Here is an 18,552-nt window from a genome sequence, read left to right on the forward strand (position 1 = left end):
ATGATGTCTTTGTATTATTTGTTGATTTCGGCTACCTGCTATTCAGCATGCTGGAAGTGTACCAACATTTTCTCTTATTAGTCAAGCAGTGACTGGTGTTATTAGTCAAGTAGGTGTTTTGCAGTACACCAATAATTCTGCCTCTGAGGACACAAGCAAGAGCTAAGTTGATTATACAGTAGTATCATGTGGTCTTCCTTTTAGGAGGTATTTTAATTTTTTTTAACTACTTTAATAATTAACTTTTAATGTGGGTTGCAATAGGATCCTATGGAAGTTACGTGTGTTGGTTTTGGACCTGTGGTCCTAAAAACTGCCATGGTATATTGGGTTGGTAACTGAGCTTTTTGCCTGATGACCTGAGAACTAGAACTAAAAATATAACTAAAACTAGAGGTTTTAGAAAAATTCTAACTTTGTTGGAACAAGAAAGACCCCCCTTAAATAAAAGGTTGATTAGATGAAATCTAGTGCTAGGACAGCTAATGAGCGTGGCAAAATTTAACACGATGGCAGTTCGCTGTTGAAGAAAGCACTTCAGACTTCAGACTTGCAACCACAAAACACATGGTACAAACTGCAAACAAAATAATATTCCAGCCTCGCCTGGTGGCTGGTGAAACACCTCCAACTTGCCAAAGGCAATGACTGACCAGGGAGGGCCTTGCGGCTCAGTTACGCTCATGTCTCAATAAACCATGTTATTGGAACAGTCTTTGTAGGACAGCAGACATTAACGAGTGTGAAATATTTAAGGGACAGCACTGTATGAGGGCACAGGCAATAATTACAGATTGTAATTTTAGCGCTTCTCAACAATTACTGCCTTGACTGAGTGAAGGGGCCAAGAGAGCTCCTGAACCTCCAGCCTTATTGGTACAGCTCCCCCCAGGCAGCAGAGTCTGCCCGTGCATCTGCCACCCAGCTCCTATTTAGCAACACTTAACGTCCGTTCAGCGCTGCACCCTTCATCATCCTGACACACATGCTGCTGTTTCTACCTGGATTTCACCCAGCGAAAACCTTCCCGAGTACCTGTGAACACTGCTCCAGAGAGTGAAACACAGAAAGGGTAAGGCTGCAAAGTGGCATTTTGGGAACGGGCGTATGCAGCACTGTAAGTGCTTCAGGACCTTCTACGTGGGAGGCTAAGCCTGCTAACCTCATGCAGGGGATGTGCAAATATTGGAGGCAGAGACCAAGAAGGAAAGGGAGCTGTTTGTCCGGGGGCTCAGGAGCAGAGATGCCATATCATGCACGGTCCTACATCCTTCAGCTTGTCTCTACCTTCACTTACACTTCTGTCACTGTACTTTCCATGCATATGTAAATATTCATGGGGCTAAATCCCTTGAATATATATTATTAATTGAATAATAATTTCATGAAATTAAAGAAATGCTACTTCCTTATTTTAGATTCAAAAGAAGAAATATGAAAAATGGGAACGTTCGGTTAATGACCTCAGTTTGGCCTAATAGAATTTTTTAATCATAAAATCATTCATTTTCAATGATAGGCCAATTTAAGTACACTTGTGAACCTATATAAACTATTCTTTCTAATTCTGAGGAAGCAATAGTAAGATATACGCACCAAGAAAAAAAAAAGAGTAGATTTTAATTCTCAAAAAATCTCTCCAATTCGCTTTTTTTGAATAGGAAAACAGAACAATAAAGTAACTATCGGCCAAGCGCACCACTGAGCAGACCTAGCCTGGCCCTGCAACCACTGCAGTCATTGGGATTCTCATCCATGGCTGCCGTGGGGTAGCACCAAGCCCAATGGCTAATTCCAGTGAAACTGCACCTGATCCAGCAGCAACAGTTTTGACGCCAGACCAACAGAAGCTAACTCTCAGAAATGTCTATTCACAAATCCGTGGAATGCCACAATATCAAATACTTCTCAAGCATATAAATATAATGGTTTCTCTATCGCAGCGTCATTGTATGATGCTACCTTTCTGATGGAAGTAGAGCATTTGTATAAAAGATCAACAAGGACAATAACGACTGTAACCATTAAGAGATACATTTGGTTCTAAAGAATTAATCCAGTGAATTTCTAGGATTTGTTAATTTAATTTCCAATTAAATTATTGGGGTCAAAAATGCTCAGAGCCAGTACATAAACGAGACGGGCGCAACGCCGCAACACGAACACTGCAAGAACTTCCCCGGAGGCTGACAGCTGGCCTCAGCTGCAGGTCCGTGCGTTTGATTTCTAACCCCAAAAGAATAGCCACATTTCCAATACTTGCTGATTCCTGACTGTTCTGTGGATGGATAGAAATGCTTGTGGCTGAAGTTCCCCATCAACACTAACCTGCAGGTGAATAGTTTGTCCTTCCTCCTCAGTTACGGAGAGTGGATAGTCATGGGCCATGTTTTAGGGCAGACAAATTGGGCTGTCAGTTTTAATGTCTGTGCTGGGCTATCAGGCCACATTTTGGTTAGGAGAAAGAGGCCTAGTTAGGAACACCACCAGCAGCCTGAGATTAGTTTCTATTGCTTCCAAGGAGATTTAACACGTTCCAGGATATATTAAACCAAGTACAAGTTGAATAATAGGGGGAAAGGAGAGGAAGGAAGAAAGAAGGAGGAAGAAAAAAGGAAAAGAAAAGAAGCACTTCACTAAAATACCTGCAATAGAAACTAAGATTCCCTTACAAAACATAGAAATGCAGCAAAGAGCTGATACTCAGAAGAGGCTTAAACAGAAGATACACTGTGCTATCCCTTGATGTTGCAACACAGCAGCTTTGCTCAATATCCTGCATTAATGAAGGAGCTCCTTAAGTGTAATATTACAATAGAGAGCATAGGAAATATCACTGAGGTCAATGCAGTTCTATTAACTGTCATCCTGTACAGAAATATTTTCTTTGAATACCATTAATGCATTCTCCTTCCCTTTCTTCTAATTTCTGAAGGCAGTAGAAACAAAACTTCCCCCACAATAATTTCTGCTTTCTTCTTGGCAGACTAATGGTATTAGACTTGTGAGAGAAATTTACCTTGGCAATGTCTTGTGTACAGGCCTTCTCACAGGAGATGCTGTTAGGAGGAATCCTAATAAGCAAGCTTTCCTGCTAGCCTCAAAACACAAGTGATAACACATTTTTGCTTATAAAGAGGATTGCCTAGGTTTATTTATTATTTTAGAAGGAATCCATTAATCTGTCCCTGTGCATATCATGAATCTCCTCACACAACAGTAAACTCACACTGTCTATTATCCTTGATAGATTTGATTCAGTTTCATAGATTGTCAAGACCTGAAAGGATCAATATGATAATTTAATCTGATCTGCTGTTTAACAGAAGCCAGAGATGTTTGTACAGTATTTTGGAATAATAAACCCAATAATTTATACTTAAAAATACACATATTCTCTTTAAAAAAAACCTTATTCCCGAATTAATGAAATCTCTCCAAGTTTGAAGCAAAAGTATTTTAGATATCCCCCATTTTAGTAGCTGCGGAAGCTAATAAACGTTAAGAAAAAGTTTAAGTAATGGGTAGCAGTCTTCTGATTCAAAACAGTGTTGTGATTGAACTGACCATCTGAAAAACTCAAGCATTTTACAGGCTCCCAGTAATTGCTTTTAGTGGGGTCAGCAGCGAAGAAAAAATCTTAAAGAATTTCTGTACACACAGGGCGGATTCTGACTGCCCTAAGACTGGCCCCCGGACACTTCGAGAAACTATAAAATCTACTTTGAGAGACTATTTTGAAATCAGCTTCCCAAAGACAAGAGATATAAAGAAGGTGCTTTGGTATTAACAGTCCTATCAAGAACACTGTTCAGAACCTTAACAGCGAAGACGGGACAAACCTCCCTCACACCGTCCATGACTGTGTTAGTGCCACCCAACAGGCTCCCCTCTTAGCCATGATTCTTCACTGGGCCATGGCATAAGAGCAGATAAAATAGAAGCTGTGGCTCTGTTTCCATGGAGAAAACTGAGTATCATGGGATAGCTACTTGAAAAAATAGTTGTATGAACTGTGCATCTGAAAAAAGCTATTTTTATTTTGAAATACTTAGTCCAGTGAGTTACACATACTCATTCTGAATAAGTTGTGTGGTGTGATAGTTTTGGAATAATATCCTCTGTCCCAAAGATATGCCGGCAAGCATGGTCCTCAGTCCCTCGGATGGTACCAGAAGGCACACAACTACGGCATGTAACAGGAGGCCTGACAGCACAATTCGACCACATCCACCAGCAATTAGAAAAAAATAGGTCAAAAATCAGCTCAGGAGCTTCCATATCAGCTTAGGCAGTTTTGCATCCAATTTTCTCTTTCAAGAAAGGAAAACAAAATGAAGTCCCTTTTCTCTCTGCAACGACCTGTCTGAAAGGAAAAACAGCTAAAACACCCAGTCCTACGCATGAACTTAGATTTAATTCAACCAACTGAAACAAACTAATCCTTGCCTTAAGAGGTGTTTGAAAGCTTCAAAGACTGATGACAAAACAAACTGAAAAACAAAGGCTGTCTTGAAGTATATATATACACCTTTTAAAAAAAGACAGGCATAAGGTATTTTTTGCCTTTTTCCTCCCCTTTTAGTAATATTCTTGCGTAGAATCCACGAGAGAGACATGTTACACGTGTTTCCCCAGACTCCTCAGGAACCTTTATGCTGCTTCATCTGTCGTCACGTGCCTCACGTTCTTACGTGAGAGAAACACAAAACCCGGGCAGATGCAAAGAAACTGCGTTTTGGGAAAAGAACCAATTGCGATCTTTGAGAATCTAACTTTTCCCAACACTAAAACACAAAACTGTAAGATTTCTATACAGTCTGAGGAAAGTGTCTTCTATTAACAACCTTTACCTGGAAAAGCAAATGAAAACATGAAACGCATCGATTTATCACGCACTTAGAAGCTCCTTGGCCTCTACCACATGCTTCAGCACGACACACGACACATGCCAAAAACCTCCCGGGGGTCGAGCCCAGGCTTGGGCCCAAGCTTCCAGCACCAGCCCTTCCACACAAACACGGGAGCGGGAGGAGAACATGGAGGCCTCGGCCCCGTGACCTTCCCCCAGGAAACGATCCACAGCACGGCCTGAATGCTTCGTGGTGCCTTTCATGCCTTGCTGTAGCAGCTAAAACAGGACCGAGCAACTTTTCTCAAGCACTTTACACCAAGAATTTTATACTCCAGTCCACAAACCAGCAACGTGATGAAGTCTTTCACAGTGTGAAAGGAAGTGCAAGGGCTGATAATTATGTCAGCTATGGCCACGTTAAAAACTGTTAGGGAAAATTTCTGGAGAAATGTGCATTGGTAGTTGTGCAGAAGTTTCTGCAAGGAATAAGATGCTCCTCTCTAAGCTGCTTCAACTTGATTTTATTTCAGGTCTGCAACAAAATTTTTTTTGTAAATAGATTTCGGCTGTCAATTTCAAGGCATGCTGTGCCATCAGCATGTACAGACTGCTGTGACAAACGTGGAGGCTGCAGCAGCAAATTTTATTATAAACTGGTAATTGAATTGAACAGGTTTACATTTGAATAGATTTACTGCAGCATGATCTCTGACATGCTGTATGGAACTGAAATCCTTGTCTATAATAACAATGCGTTTACGATAGAGTCGGCTGAAATAATTCCTGCTCTAAGTCCATGCTAATCAATAAATTTACCCTGCACCAATTTACACAGGGAGGAAAAAAAAAAAAGAGTATCATTGTTCGTCACGTTTTGTGCATAAAGGGCATTGCAATATCCAAAGCTGAAAATCTCATCTTTAGACTTCCCATAGGCAGTAAAACAAACAAACAAACAAAGCCTCTCTCCAAAAATACCCTCCCATGCTCTCTATTTCAAATACAGCTCCACAAGCGTACTTTAGCTTTGGAAACCACACTGGTTCAAAGTGACCACCAAAGAAGGTGAGAAAACAAGACTCCCTTGCAGGCCCTTACAAGCTGTCCTATCAGACTTTCTATCATTCATTGCTTTGTTATTGCAGAACTTCCAAGAAAAAAAAAAAAGTATGTAGATTTGGCATAAACTAGTTAAGGTATTCTGATCAAAAAAACTCTGCTGTGATTTGCATCCATAGACAATGATAATTCATGCAAAAAATCATCAGATGCATGATGTGCATCTGAATTGTGTGCAGAATTACTGTGATTCTGCATGTAATTTTGGTAACTGAGATAATTACTCATTTGTAGAAGAGTCACTTAATTTCCTCAATCAGTTCCAGGAGCTGCACACAAACTAGATTTACAAACATGTATATGAATGGATGGGCAACTGTGTCCCCCAAATTTAAAAGAAAAGGTTGAAATCAGCCTGCCTGTACATGTTCTTGAAAAAGCAAGTTCCCTGTCCAACAAGTTGTTCGATATGTCTGTGTATTAGGTCATGGTGTTATGAGGTCTTAGCTTATCAAAAAAGATGTTAAGCACAGTGTGTTTCAAAAGGTGCCATACTCATACATTCCTTTCATTCTACAGTTTATCTAAGCATTCCAAATAAACCTTCAAAGAACTATTTTTAGTTGTTAACTATATTAGGATTTTTGCAAGTCAGGAACCCTCCCATCGCCACTGCAAGAGAGGGTCAAATCCTGCCATTTTTACTGAGGCAAAATCCCATTGATTTTGACAGGAGTTTTGCTCAAGTAAGACTAAGGACAGCAGGATTTGGCTCACAGGATCATAGTGTCTGCCAAAGTAGTTGCACAGAACAAGGTTTATTCTTAGTAAGTATAATCCAATAAGAATATGTCTGTAGGTGCGTGATACGCCTAATTTGTCCATCATCTCTCCACAGGTCTGTGTTGCTGGATTTTATCTTGATAGCTACATCCTTAAACCTGCTTTAAATTACAATCAAACAATTTGCAAAATCAGCTATCTATTAAAGCTGCTTTTTAAGCAGTGACAAAACAAAATTGCATGGGACTATTTTAGAGTGACTGCTTAACAGAAAGTATTATCCACTGCGGATGATATTTAGAAAACATTGCATTTCATTTTAAAAGGTTATCTTGTTCAGAATTTGTAACATGTATTTTATCCATAAAACAGGATAAAATACATACAGCTAAAAATCCATTTTTGCATATACATTAACACCAATGAAACTGCATGACAGGCAATAGAGATTTAAAGAATAGCTTCTTTCTGTAGCACAGAAGAATCAGGTTCCAGGTGAGACAGTAATGTTCCTTGGACACATACTCTTATATTTTTCTGTGATTCAAGATCCTTCGCACATAGCTGATGAATTAAAATACCCAGCATATATTTGTAGTGAGAGATCAGTGTTGCATGCTTAAAAAAAAAAAAGGGTCAGTGTCTCCTGTCCTACGTACCAGTATTTCTCCAGTGCAGCTACAGTAACTTGAGTGGACACACTCAAAGATATATTTAATTAAGTCAAAAAACAGATGAAGAATAAAGAAAGATACCTTGGAAAATTCATAACATAAAAATGTTCAGGAATTTTATCTGATGTGTTTTATTAAAGCTACCAACTGAAGGGGACTGAATTAGGGCAAATTTTGCTGGGACACATTCCATGTGGGAGGAAACACTCCAGAGAAGATGAGCTCTAAGCAGATACCTCAGTTCTTGAGCTGACACTTCGGCCATCGGGAAGTGCAAGTGTATGTGCAGATTGCCTGTCCAGGAGCTGTTCAGAACACTCACCCATCTCTCTTCTTTCCTGATTGCCCTATAATTGCTACACGTGTTTGCACAGAGATACGTATTGACTGGATCAGCCTTACCTTCCTTCAGCATGCCAACTTTTAAACACTTCATGAAGCGGCAAGCTTGGCAGGACTTGCGTCTGCGCTTCGTGATTTCACATTCATTTGTTGCTGGGCAGCTGTATTCTATGTTACCTGTAACAGAATGTAAAGAAATAAAGAGGTATTCAGAATCATTAACTAACCAATACAATCAATATGCAAAATACTCACACGGTTGACGTTTAGTTTTGGAACACAAAGACTGCACAATGCTATAGAAAGGGCATGTCCTTAAAGCAAAAACTGAGAGGCAGCGAAATTAAAGAAAAAGATCTTTCACTTTTTATTATTATTATTTTTTAATTTAGAAAGATACGTGTAAATACTACAAGTACATAATTAATGCCGGTCTGTAGCTGGCTCCATACATGGCCCCAGGCAAAAGCCTTCATGCTGATTATTCGAGTTGGGAGGAAGAGGAAATTTTGTCATTCACTGTCTGCCCCACACCACGTGGCTTAGGCTCCCAACTGAAATAATTATCTTATTGCTTTTTTCGCTGATTTCATCAGTCTTTCTTCAGGGGGAATATGGAAAGGTGACCATCATGCCTTACTGCATGTCCAGACAGAACAGTGCTGTGGAGCTCCCACCTCCAGAACGGGAGGCACGGCACAATCCAAATGCATTAACTACACTTTTATTACCACATCTTGCACATGCTGCAGCTCCCAGGTCAGATCTGCTAGCCAGGACATCTCTCCCCTTCCATCTACACTGAGCAGAAAGTCTGGGTACTGAGGGGCACCAGAAATGGGATCATCCTTAGCAAGTTGACATTAGAATAAAAACTGGTGCTCACTCGTGTCTCTCCCAACCTTCCTTAAAGCCTAGAACAAGACAGATCCTTAAGCATAATCTCTCCAGGGCTGAGTAGCATCTCCATTTTATCCTTTGTTTTTACTTAGCATTTATAATTTGTTCCTCAAATCAAAAAAAAAAGTAAAAAAAAGGCAGGGAGGGGAAAATACATAAGAACACATATATTATTTACATATTTAATATTACATCTTTTGGAATCCAAAAGAGAGAGAGGTCTGTTCTCTTTTGCTCTAGTTCCACAGATTTTTTATAAAAGGCTTAGCTCAGCTTATTCAGCTGTCCAGCTATGCGCCCTATTGCCCATGCCTACAATGACAGACTTTGCAGCAGGCAGAAGTTTTATTAGGAAACTGACTTTTAAATAAAGTATCTTCCCCATCAGCCTGTCACATCTTGCTTTAAAGGTATTTCGTTACTTTCTAACCCTTTCCCCCTGTGATTAAGTGCATTAGTATCTTAATGAAAATGCATTCTGTTTATTGCCCTCTTGGGAAGCAAGAGGTCATCGCACCAAATGCATAAATTGTCATCAGAGACAGTCCGAGCATAATTGCAATTTTGCTGCTCCCTGTTCGCTGCACTCAGGGTCCATCAAAGTCCCCTGAAACATGTGCAGGTTCTAATAATTAGCATAGAGTCTGCCTGGGACCACAGCATTGATGAAATATTTCAGAGTTAATCACACTTTGTAAACACTGATTTATATTGACTACCTTTCTCCAGACTGATGTCTCCTCATTAAATATCACATTAGTGGATTGCAGGACTGCACAAAGACTCAAATGCTCAGCAACTGCTAATTCAACAGGAAGTAATACTTAAACCACTTATATCTATTGAAAATTTGTTAAGTATTTATGATAAAGGAGGTCTGCAAGGTGCAGTAAATGTTCTGCTAATAAAGCCAACATACTTTGCACAACCTTTTCAGGCCCTTGCAGGCTTTATTCCTTTATTTCTCTTCTCCCTTCTTTTTCTCCATTTATGAAACTGGGGGATGTGCTTAGTACATGAATTCCTACATAGACCTTCTTTCTGATACATGTTGATGAGGCTGGGAATTCACACTTTTGGAGTGATGGCTAGGAAAGGATTGAAGGGACAGGCTTAAACACAGATCCACATTATCTTCCCGTATTGTAGCAAGGCTTTCTCAGCGGGGCACAACCAGCACACAGGGAGGCCTTCAAAACCTTTTACCCATTTTACCTGATTAACTTCACCATTCCACAGCAGGGCTGGTATCACCAAACGCCATCCCAGAAAACATAAAATGTCAAAACTACTGGGAAGCAGAGTAGTGCAACGCTTTACAAAGGGTTGGAGCACTAAGATTGCAGCCAGGGCACAAGCACAGATAACAAAGGTACAAGTACTGACACAAGAGCCACAAAACCACAGACACATAGGGAAGGTGCCTTATTTTCCTGTGCAGCCTGTTTAATGCACAAAACCCTGTGAAACATGGCAACTGTCCATAGCCTGGAGGATATTGTGGATACAGCCAACTATTTTCTCCAAATGGTGGCCACCTAAACAACTTCTAAGTAGGCTATTGTTCCAGTATCCTAGAGTCCAGTAATTTAGCTTAGAGAGTCTAAGACTGCTTCATTTTAATTAATTATGTTTTACAGCAGAGGCTAGGCTTTTTTTTTTGTTTGTTTGTTACTGTTGGAAAATAAACTTCAAAAGATGTTGGAAAGATTTCCCCCAGTGAAGCTAGTGGAGTTACAGTACTTGGGTTTATCGCTGCACCAAAGATGCACAGCTCACTGACAGCCACATTTGGCTCCCTGCAAGCGAACAGCATTTCAGGATATGGTAGAGTGCAGTAAGAGTGCAATGAAACGAAAATTTTGCCTCCATTTCACACACATATGCAGTGCCCCATATCAAATGCCCACATGGATAGACTTCTCCACACTTCTGTCAGTGAGATTTCGCTGAAAAACCTCTCTGAATTTTGTATGGGTGTGCAAATGAATGCATATCGTACTGAAAGTACGCTGTAAATTGCATTTAGACTATCTGGGGATCTATTTTGGTACCAACTTAAATTTTCTTTGCCTTAGAGGTTATAAAAAGCTCTCGTGATTTCTTATTTGCTTCAATATCCTAAAAATAAAGAAGCAGAAATCCTTTTAGATAGGCCTAGGAACCTGCACATCTGACATCTGTTTGATAGCTACGTTACATACGTGTAAGAGTCTGACTTCCACATGGTATTTCAATGGGAAGGATGTAAAAGGAAGCTCTGCCATTCACTTGCTTACTGCATCGTGCTACAGGCTGAAACAGAGCAACCAGCACAAGGATAGCTTGAGTTTTCCCAGTCCTGTCAACAGCTGGAGAGGCTGCTGTGTTATACAAGAACAAAATCAACATGGCAGCTCTTGAGTCTTTAAACCGGACTGACAAGAATGATAGAGCACTTCCTAATATCTCCTGGCTGGTTTTCAGGAAGCACTGGGCTCTGATTACTTATTTCAGAGTCTTTTGTACAATTAGTTTGCAGGCAATATAATTTTCTCACTTACTCCCTAATAGCATCTTGCAGCTAGCTGGCTGCTAGAACAACAGGGCATCTGCGCAGCTCCTGCCCCGAGCGCCAGCCGCGCAGGGCCGTAATGGACTCCTACACTTTGGCAGTTAAGGGGCTGAGTAACGTAAATGGGGATGGCGTTTGAAAATAAAAATGTGTGTCAAATCTTCACTCCCCGCACACTGCCCTGTGCTATAATAATACAGTGGGATCTATGCCAGCCTGAGCCTCTTTCCTTTCCTGACCCACTGAAGAAAGTTTGTATTAAAACATCTGTTTTTTTTTCTACTGATTGGTTAAATTTTATTAAGTAAGTAGGCTGAAATATGAAAAAAAATCTCTCTAACACATATGGCCTATCAAGAGTAATTTACTCACTAAATACAATAATGCCATCTATTTGATCTATCCAACAAAAGACAGCAAGTGAGCTGCAAGCACCTACAGTGTGTATGTTGTCCTTCTGCTTTCAGATGCTTTGAACTGCAAAGCTCAAGGGGAATGGGTCAAGCTACCATTTTTTTTCGTTTCACAGGTGAGGTTTGGAGGTTGCTTGAATGGCAGGTGGGGTCACAGTAAAACCTTCACGATGCAGTGACACATTTTGGCGGGGGCTGTTACAGACCAGGCAACTGCCTGGCCTAGCTGGGATTCTTGGCACCATCTTGGCCACTGCTTGCATGCAAGCGACGGCATCATGGGTCACCCTCAATGTAACATGACCGGGAGTTAAAACCATGAAAAGCCAAGGCCACTGAAAGCACAGGCGCTTATACGCAGGCATCCTATTGTACCTGAAGGTATTGCCAGCAACACTTAAAACTGCAGGACCTTGCAAATACGAAGAGAGCAAAGCAGCTCTAGAAACTCCCCAGTCTGTGGGAGAGGCTGAAACAAAGGTCTCTTCGAGAAACACTGATAAGAACAGTAACTGCAGGCAGCAGTGCTGAGCAGAAGCTTTATTTCCCTTTTCACACTATGACATTACAACACCAAAGAGGTAGAAGGATTGCTGGTGGCTGTTGGATATGTAAACGTTCAGAAAATCTTTGGACAAGTAAAAGAGAAGACTGAAATACTTGGTGAAAATCTGTTTAGGAGTAGCCTTATACTACTTGGAAGAGCAGAAGGAAACTGAAGTTATCAGTGGTGAAATTTTCACGGTGTGAGAAAGCAGGGCCAGAAGTAAAAAAGAGAGGATTCATTACACCAGGTGATAATTCTATGGCACAAACAGTCCATGAAACTTCATTCCTTTGCTTATGTTCAATAATGCCTACCTTCTCTCCCCAACTTTACTGCTGAAATTCTGTAATCTGGTCTCTCTTTTAAAAAAAAATAAAATTTCCCTCTACTCCTGGTAGAGGCTTCTGCTTCACTGGATTTAAGTCTTCCTGCAATAATGTTTACCCTGAATACCATCTTAAAGCCCTGCTTTCCTTGGAATCATGAAACCAAGGAATAGACCTGCTTTTCTGTGAACTCTTTTCATATGGGAAACGAATCTGGAAAACAAGTAGTAGCTATAATTACAGCATAACAAGTGAGGCCTTCTGGGGATAGAGCATAAGCCTTAGAAAGAAAGACAGGAGAATGTAAGCCAATACACAGAGCGAGTAACATTATGTTAGGTGATGCCATGAGAGATAATCCAACCAGTAGGGAACACAGTAACTACAGAGGAGTTGAGGAAAAGCAGGTGCTGTTGGAGGTAAAGAGTAATAGGCTAACTTAGAAAAGATGGGTAGAGAAACAATCCCAGATGGATTAAAAATAAAATATTTCATGCGCTCGGGCTTTAGCAAAACTGAACTGAGGAGAATAAAAACTCAGGTTAAATTTCAGTTCTTTTAAACTTTGCTCCCTACGTTACTGTTTGAACTCAGATGAATTTGAACATACATCAATGAACATGAACATGAAATGAATTTGAACATACATCAATATTTTCATAGGTAAAAGTATTCAAATTGGTAGGGTTTCAGAAATGGAGTGAGACTGCAATGAGGTCGGACTTGAACGTCACCCAGCACAGTTTTGGTTGAGAAATCCTTAACTGGATTCACCTTATACTGTGGACAGCTCTAGGAATGGCAGATCTCTGAGCTCTGCGACCTGTCATCTGGAGCTGATTATCCCTGAAATTGACTGTATTCATAATTGTCACCCCGATGATTCAACAACTAAAAATATTTAAGATGACAGTACCATATACATAGGCCTATCTTATGCCTCTAATGCATATGCTTCTTTTTCTTTTAATATCATAAACTCAGGAGAAAAAAACAGGTTTTAATAGTTCTACAGTTCAAGATAGTACTTGACACAGAACACAGCAGCTTAGACCTATTACATTTTAAAGAAACCACTGTGTGGAGTTGCTTAAACCAGAGTACTACGTTATTGATTTACAATATACTTAGAACTTCTGGAAGGGAATTCTAAATGCTTTTTCTTTTATTCCTAGAGAGCCACGAGAACGGAGATTTAAAACAAAAATGCAAAGGTGATGTTGGCTATCTCACTATTGACATGTTTGCCTCAGCCTTTCACTTTAGGTAGGTGGGTTTCCAGCACCAGGGGAAATACTACAATCGTCAAAAGAAAGTTATTAGTGTGGATTGAATAACACCTGTAAGGCACCAAGCAATTGTGATTATCACTGGGCTCAACTTATATATATGTATATATATGTACACACACACACCTTCAGTGGGAGCAAAGGGCATTCAGGCCCTCTTAAGAAGGCAAAAGCAGAACCTGCCACCTGGCTGGGAGTCACTGAAGAGTTGCCCAAATCGGGATCAGAAAGAGTGACCCATCTGCTGCTGATTCCTACTGACAGCATCTCCAGATCGGTTTTGATTCACCCTATGAAGGCAGCACAAGTTTGTCTACAAACGGACAGAACATCTCAGTCTCTAGAACTGCCAACCTAACAACTTTCATGGAGGAAAATAATAATAATAATAATAAAAAGACTTAAAAAGTTACAGAGAAATTAAAACAAAATACTTGCCAGACTTGCTAGCTGAGACTTCACATGTCTCTAGTTTCAACCTAGAGAAGGGTTTACTTGGATGCTTTCAGAAATTTGTTTATAACAAATATAAAAACAGATGAAATTCTAATGGCATTGATATATACCACCATACCCATCACTATTAGTAAACCATGTCTTTTTTTTTTCCTTTTTCTTCCCCCTTTTTTTTTATGGGTTTGAAACAGCCATTAGGAAATCAGGATCCTCATTCCTATTCTTTGATAATCTAAATGCAGCATATAATTTACAAGACTGTAAAGAAAGCAGAGACATTAAACACAATAGAACCATCAGTATACTGTTAACTTCTTTCTGGTTCCCAGATTTCAGCATGATTATATTTTATTGTCTCATCTTGTTTGGCTGCCATAGATGCACAATGACATGATGATAGGATGCAAAGAGGTGTGGGAAGGGATTAAAAATACTTGCTCACTAGCTTGGTTAGCCCACAGGCACAGAGAAATCAGGGAGAAAGGGAAGAAATCTATCATTGCTTGTTTAAAATATTCTTTGGAAGAAATGCTGATCCACGCTTTCACTTATATAAGGAAGGTGGAATGATTTAATCAGGTAATGATGGATTCAGGTGACATTTAGTGTTAGGTTCACTGGAGAGTTGCCATCTTCGCACCAGAGCCAAGGTCCACAGCCTATTGCACCAGGATACAAGCCTCCACCCTACCTTTCTATAAAACGTGCAATCCGAGCTACCAGTAAAGATGCTGAAGAGCCATAAAGTCCTGCTTAATTTGCTTTCATTTCCTCCACAAAAATGATGTGCAGCCCTATTACAGGAGTCAGCGCTGAGACGTATAAATTAACCTTTGGAAGCAGCTTTGGTCACGTGCAGCTTTGAATCCAACTTCATGCTGCCCATTTAAAACGTCACCTTATCTGAATTTACATAGCTAGCTCTAAGTTTCCTGATTAAAACTTGCTGATTAAAAAAAATGTATTTACTATAAAGTATTTGTAGATTTACAGATCAAATTGGCCCAGTAAAGGGTAAACACAGTAAAGACGGTTGAGAAACCTGAACACTAAAGGGATTAAGAACAACTCTGAATAACGAAAAGGGTGAACAGGGCACTCTCAGACAGCAGCAGTATCATCCAGCTCACAGTTTGAGCAGGCTTTGAACACCCAGAGAACTATGTTACAGCAGAGCTGAAGAGCTGAAGGCTCTTAGGTCACCGTCATAAAACAAGATGGCAACCTTGGCCTACCTCGTAATAGAAATGTGACCAAAAAGGTGAAAGAGCATTTCCAGAACGGAATATTTCTTGTTTGCCTTAGGAAATATTGAGAGGGACTGAACCCCTCAGGGTTAAAACACTCAATTGAGACACTGAGGGTATGACCGGAGGGTTTCTCACTACCTATGCGTTACCCAGCCTGCGTATAAATACAAGATCACTGTCTTAATAATGTTCATCCAACAGTTTTCATTAAAAAATAAACAACAACAAAAAAGCCCTAGAACTATACGAGTTTTTACAACTGCAAAACTTTTTCAAATACTGCCAAAGAAATATTAAATAAGCTGTGCTGCTCTTGCGCCAAACCTTATGAGGAAAGCAGTATATCAGTACCTAGGGCTTTGTGTCTTGCCTTTTCATGCTAGTTTGAAAACAATAGTCGTAAATGCATTTGAAGGAGGGAGGAAGAACGTTGTCTAAGTGCCAGTCATTATTTTATGCCTTAATTTAGCCTTTAGATACGCAGGCTAAAATAAAACAAATTAGTTAAATGGCTTTTGAATCTAAGTCCTATCATCCTCCCACTGAAAGCAAGAATACTACTGCAATCCTCTTGCAAAAATATTTAAGTTAGAGGTAGAGAATAATTACATATTGTTAATACAAAACGTGTGCTTGCTAGTCTTCATAAGTCAGGAAATAAAAGCCTTGAGAAATCAGTTTACATGAAATATCACTACAAAAAAAATAACAAGTCCAAGACCTCATGTTAAACACAACTCTTGGTATCCAGCTGACAAGAGAAAATCCTTTTTTTCTCTCTTTCTTTTAATGAAAGCTTTGAGTTTTCGAGATAATACAGAGCACAGCAAAAGCGAGAGAGAGACCCTAAAAATCAATGGACCTGTAACTATTTTTAGCCCTTGCTATTTTCTGCTGTCCCTGATGTTAAGCCAATTTTGGGGAGATTTGGCTGCGTGTGTGTTTCTGAGAGACATTTGCAATCAGCCATCATGTAAATTATCCCAGAAGCAAACTGAGAGCCGCAGCTGAGCGAGTGCTGGGCCGAGCAGAGAGAACAGCCAGTTCTCTCAGTCCTGTATGTCACAAAAGGGGGCAGAACGTCAGTAGATTCTGTGGTGACCTAAGAAGAAAGCGATGCTGCACGTCCAGCTGTGATCTTTTTAACCACGTAACTTCTCTTTTCTTTTGTTATCTAATGTTACTTTTTTTTTTTTTTCACAATTGAGGCCTTCTCCCCTCCAGCTGTAAAGATTTTGTGCTATACCTATATATGTATACATATATATATAGGTATATATATGTATTCAGAACAGGAAATACCTTTCTTCCTTGTAATTAAGGATAGGGTTCGTTTATTTCCTTTACTTCTAAGTTAATTACTATGGGTTTGTACGAAGAGAAGAAGAGGAGGAGGAAGAGAAGAAATCTTCTAGAGAGAAAGGGCCATTTTTAAACTAAATTGCTGTCACCTGAAAGGGAATTATAATTGCCATTACATAAAAAAAAAAAAAAACAGAGAGACGTACACTCAACATCAGAGTGAAATTCACCTTCTGCAAGGGGCTACTGATGCACATGGCTTCTGGTGAGGCTCATGATGCAGTTCATGTATGTTTTACATAGGATGCCAGTGGCACCCAGATTGTAGGCTGGCGTCTGAACAGATGCCTGCTGGTTTCACCTACTGAGAACTGCAAAAGTTCCCTTGAAATGGGAAGAATAGAAGAATTGACTTACTGGAAGGTATCTGAGCCTTGAAAAGAACACCAGATTTGCTTCATAATCTAATTTTATCAGCTCAGCCTTCCTCCCCAAAAAGTCAGTGGCAGTTTTGCTCGACTTAAATGAGAGCAGCATTTATGTTCTATACATCTGAGCTGATTTGGTAATTTATGAATGACAAACAAGAAAGCTTTGAAAATTTGACTATGTTCTTTTTCACTGAATCTATAATTAATTACTCATCAGAGCTAGATTATTAGCACTTCAAGGATACAATTCTTACAGCTGAGATCAGCAATTCTTGCATGCATAGTTACAATATTTGGATCTTGAAGCACTCTGGTTTACTACTTTATATTTTACTACTTTACTTGATATTTATATATCTTGGTTTGTTTGTGCTTTCTTACTCAGCACTTATTCAGTAATCGGCTTGTTTTAAAAACAAGCAGAGAAGGAATGTGATAGGAACCAGGAAGTGAGAAGTGGCATATGGAAGAATGACCTCTATATACGTTAGGCTGTTAGGGGTAAATCCTATCGTATATAGCGAGCAAAACTCATGAGATTTTTTTTTTCTTGAAAATTCAAAGCAGAATTTGACAATTCAAAATGTAAGGAGTAACTTTGTCTTATATACTTCTTGTCACATACAATGATGAATGGCTTGACACAGCAAATAGCTTCCCTTATTTTGGGTTGTTTTTGAAAACTCTTAAGTCTCTGTCAATCTTGTCAGTGTCATTACTGAAAAACTGCCATGACATTACGGTGGTAACATCCTCCCTACTCTTAGTTTCTTCATCTTGCCAATGCTTAATTTATCTCCTTTTATTTTTCTTTTTTTGTCTTTAAAGCACCGTCACCTGCTGATGCAGCTAGCGCTGTATCCCTGCTGAGAGCTTCTGCACAGCTGCCAGGTCTAACTCGAGCTGTGTGGCCAAGTCCAGGTTGCTAATCTGGAGAATGACGTCTCTGTCTTATGCTTCCATGCCCAGAAACTGGCAGTCCGTGGTGTCGTGCAAAACTGCTGCCTATTATTGCCAGAAGTCAAAAATTTTATTCAGTGAAAGCATATTTTTCATGCTGAAAATAAAACTAAAATAACTGCACATCAATTGAGATCTGTACGGTATCTATTGCATAGGAATTAAATAGCTTTTATAAAAACAAAATCATGGCAGCTGAAGTTTGGCAAACACAACATATGTATTGCTTTACTAGAAAAATTTTTGGAGCTTTCTTGAAAATGTTCTTGAAGGTCAATATCAAATAACCTCAAAAACAAAGCAGAGGCTTGAAATGAGCATGCTGTTTTTGCATGTGCCATTACTTTACATGAGCCGGGGACAGCTAGGAATCTTTATGGTGATGTTTATTTACTGGCTGCAAACTATTTC

The 18,552-nt window shown here is 39.7% G+C and overlaps 1 protein-coding gene across 3 annotated transcripts in view; it reads right to left on the reverse strand.

Annotated features, from left to right (window-relative positions):
• The window catches only part of ESRRG (estrogen related receptor gamma), a 363,399-nt gene that overhangs the window by 99,433 nt on the left and 245,414 nt on the right, over positions 1-18,552 (reverse strand). For all 3 annotated transcript variants that reach the window (XM_088532075.1, XM_088532066.1, XM_088532058.1), the window contains exon 3: positions 7,774-7,890. In XM_088532075.1, coding sequence (XP_088388201.1) covers positions 7,774-7,890 — 117 coding nt within the window. The remainder of the gene's footprint in view (positions 1-7,773; positions 7,891-18,552) is intronic.

The sequence above is a fragment of the Tinamus guttatus genome, unplaced genomic scaffold (genome assembly GCF_059628265.1).
Source record: "Tinamus guttatus ecotype Peru unplaced genomic scaffold, ASM5962826v1 Tinamus_guttatus_pri_ptg000033l, whole genome shotgun sequence".
Classification (NCBI taxonomy): Eukaryota; Metazoa; Chordata; class Aves; order Tinamiformes; family Tinamidae; genus Tinamus; species Tinamus guttatus.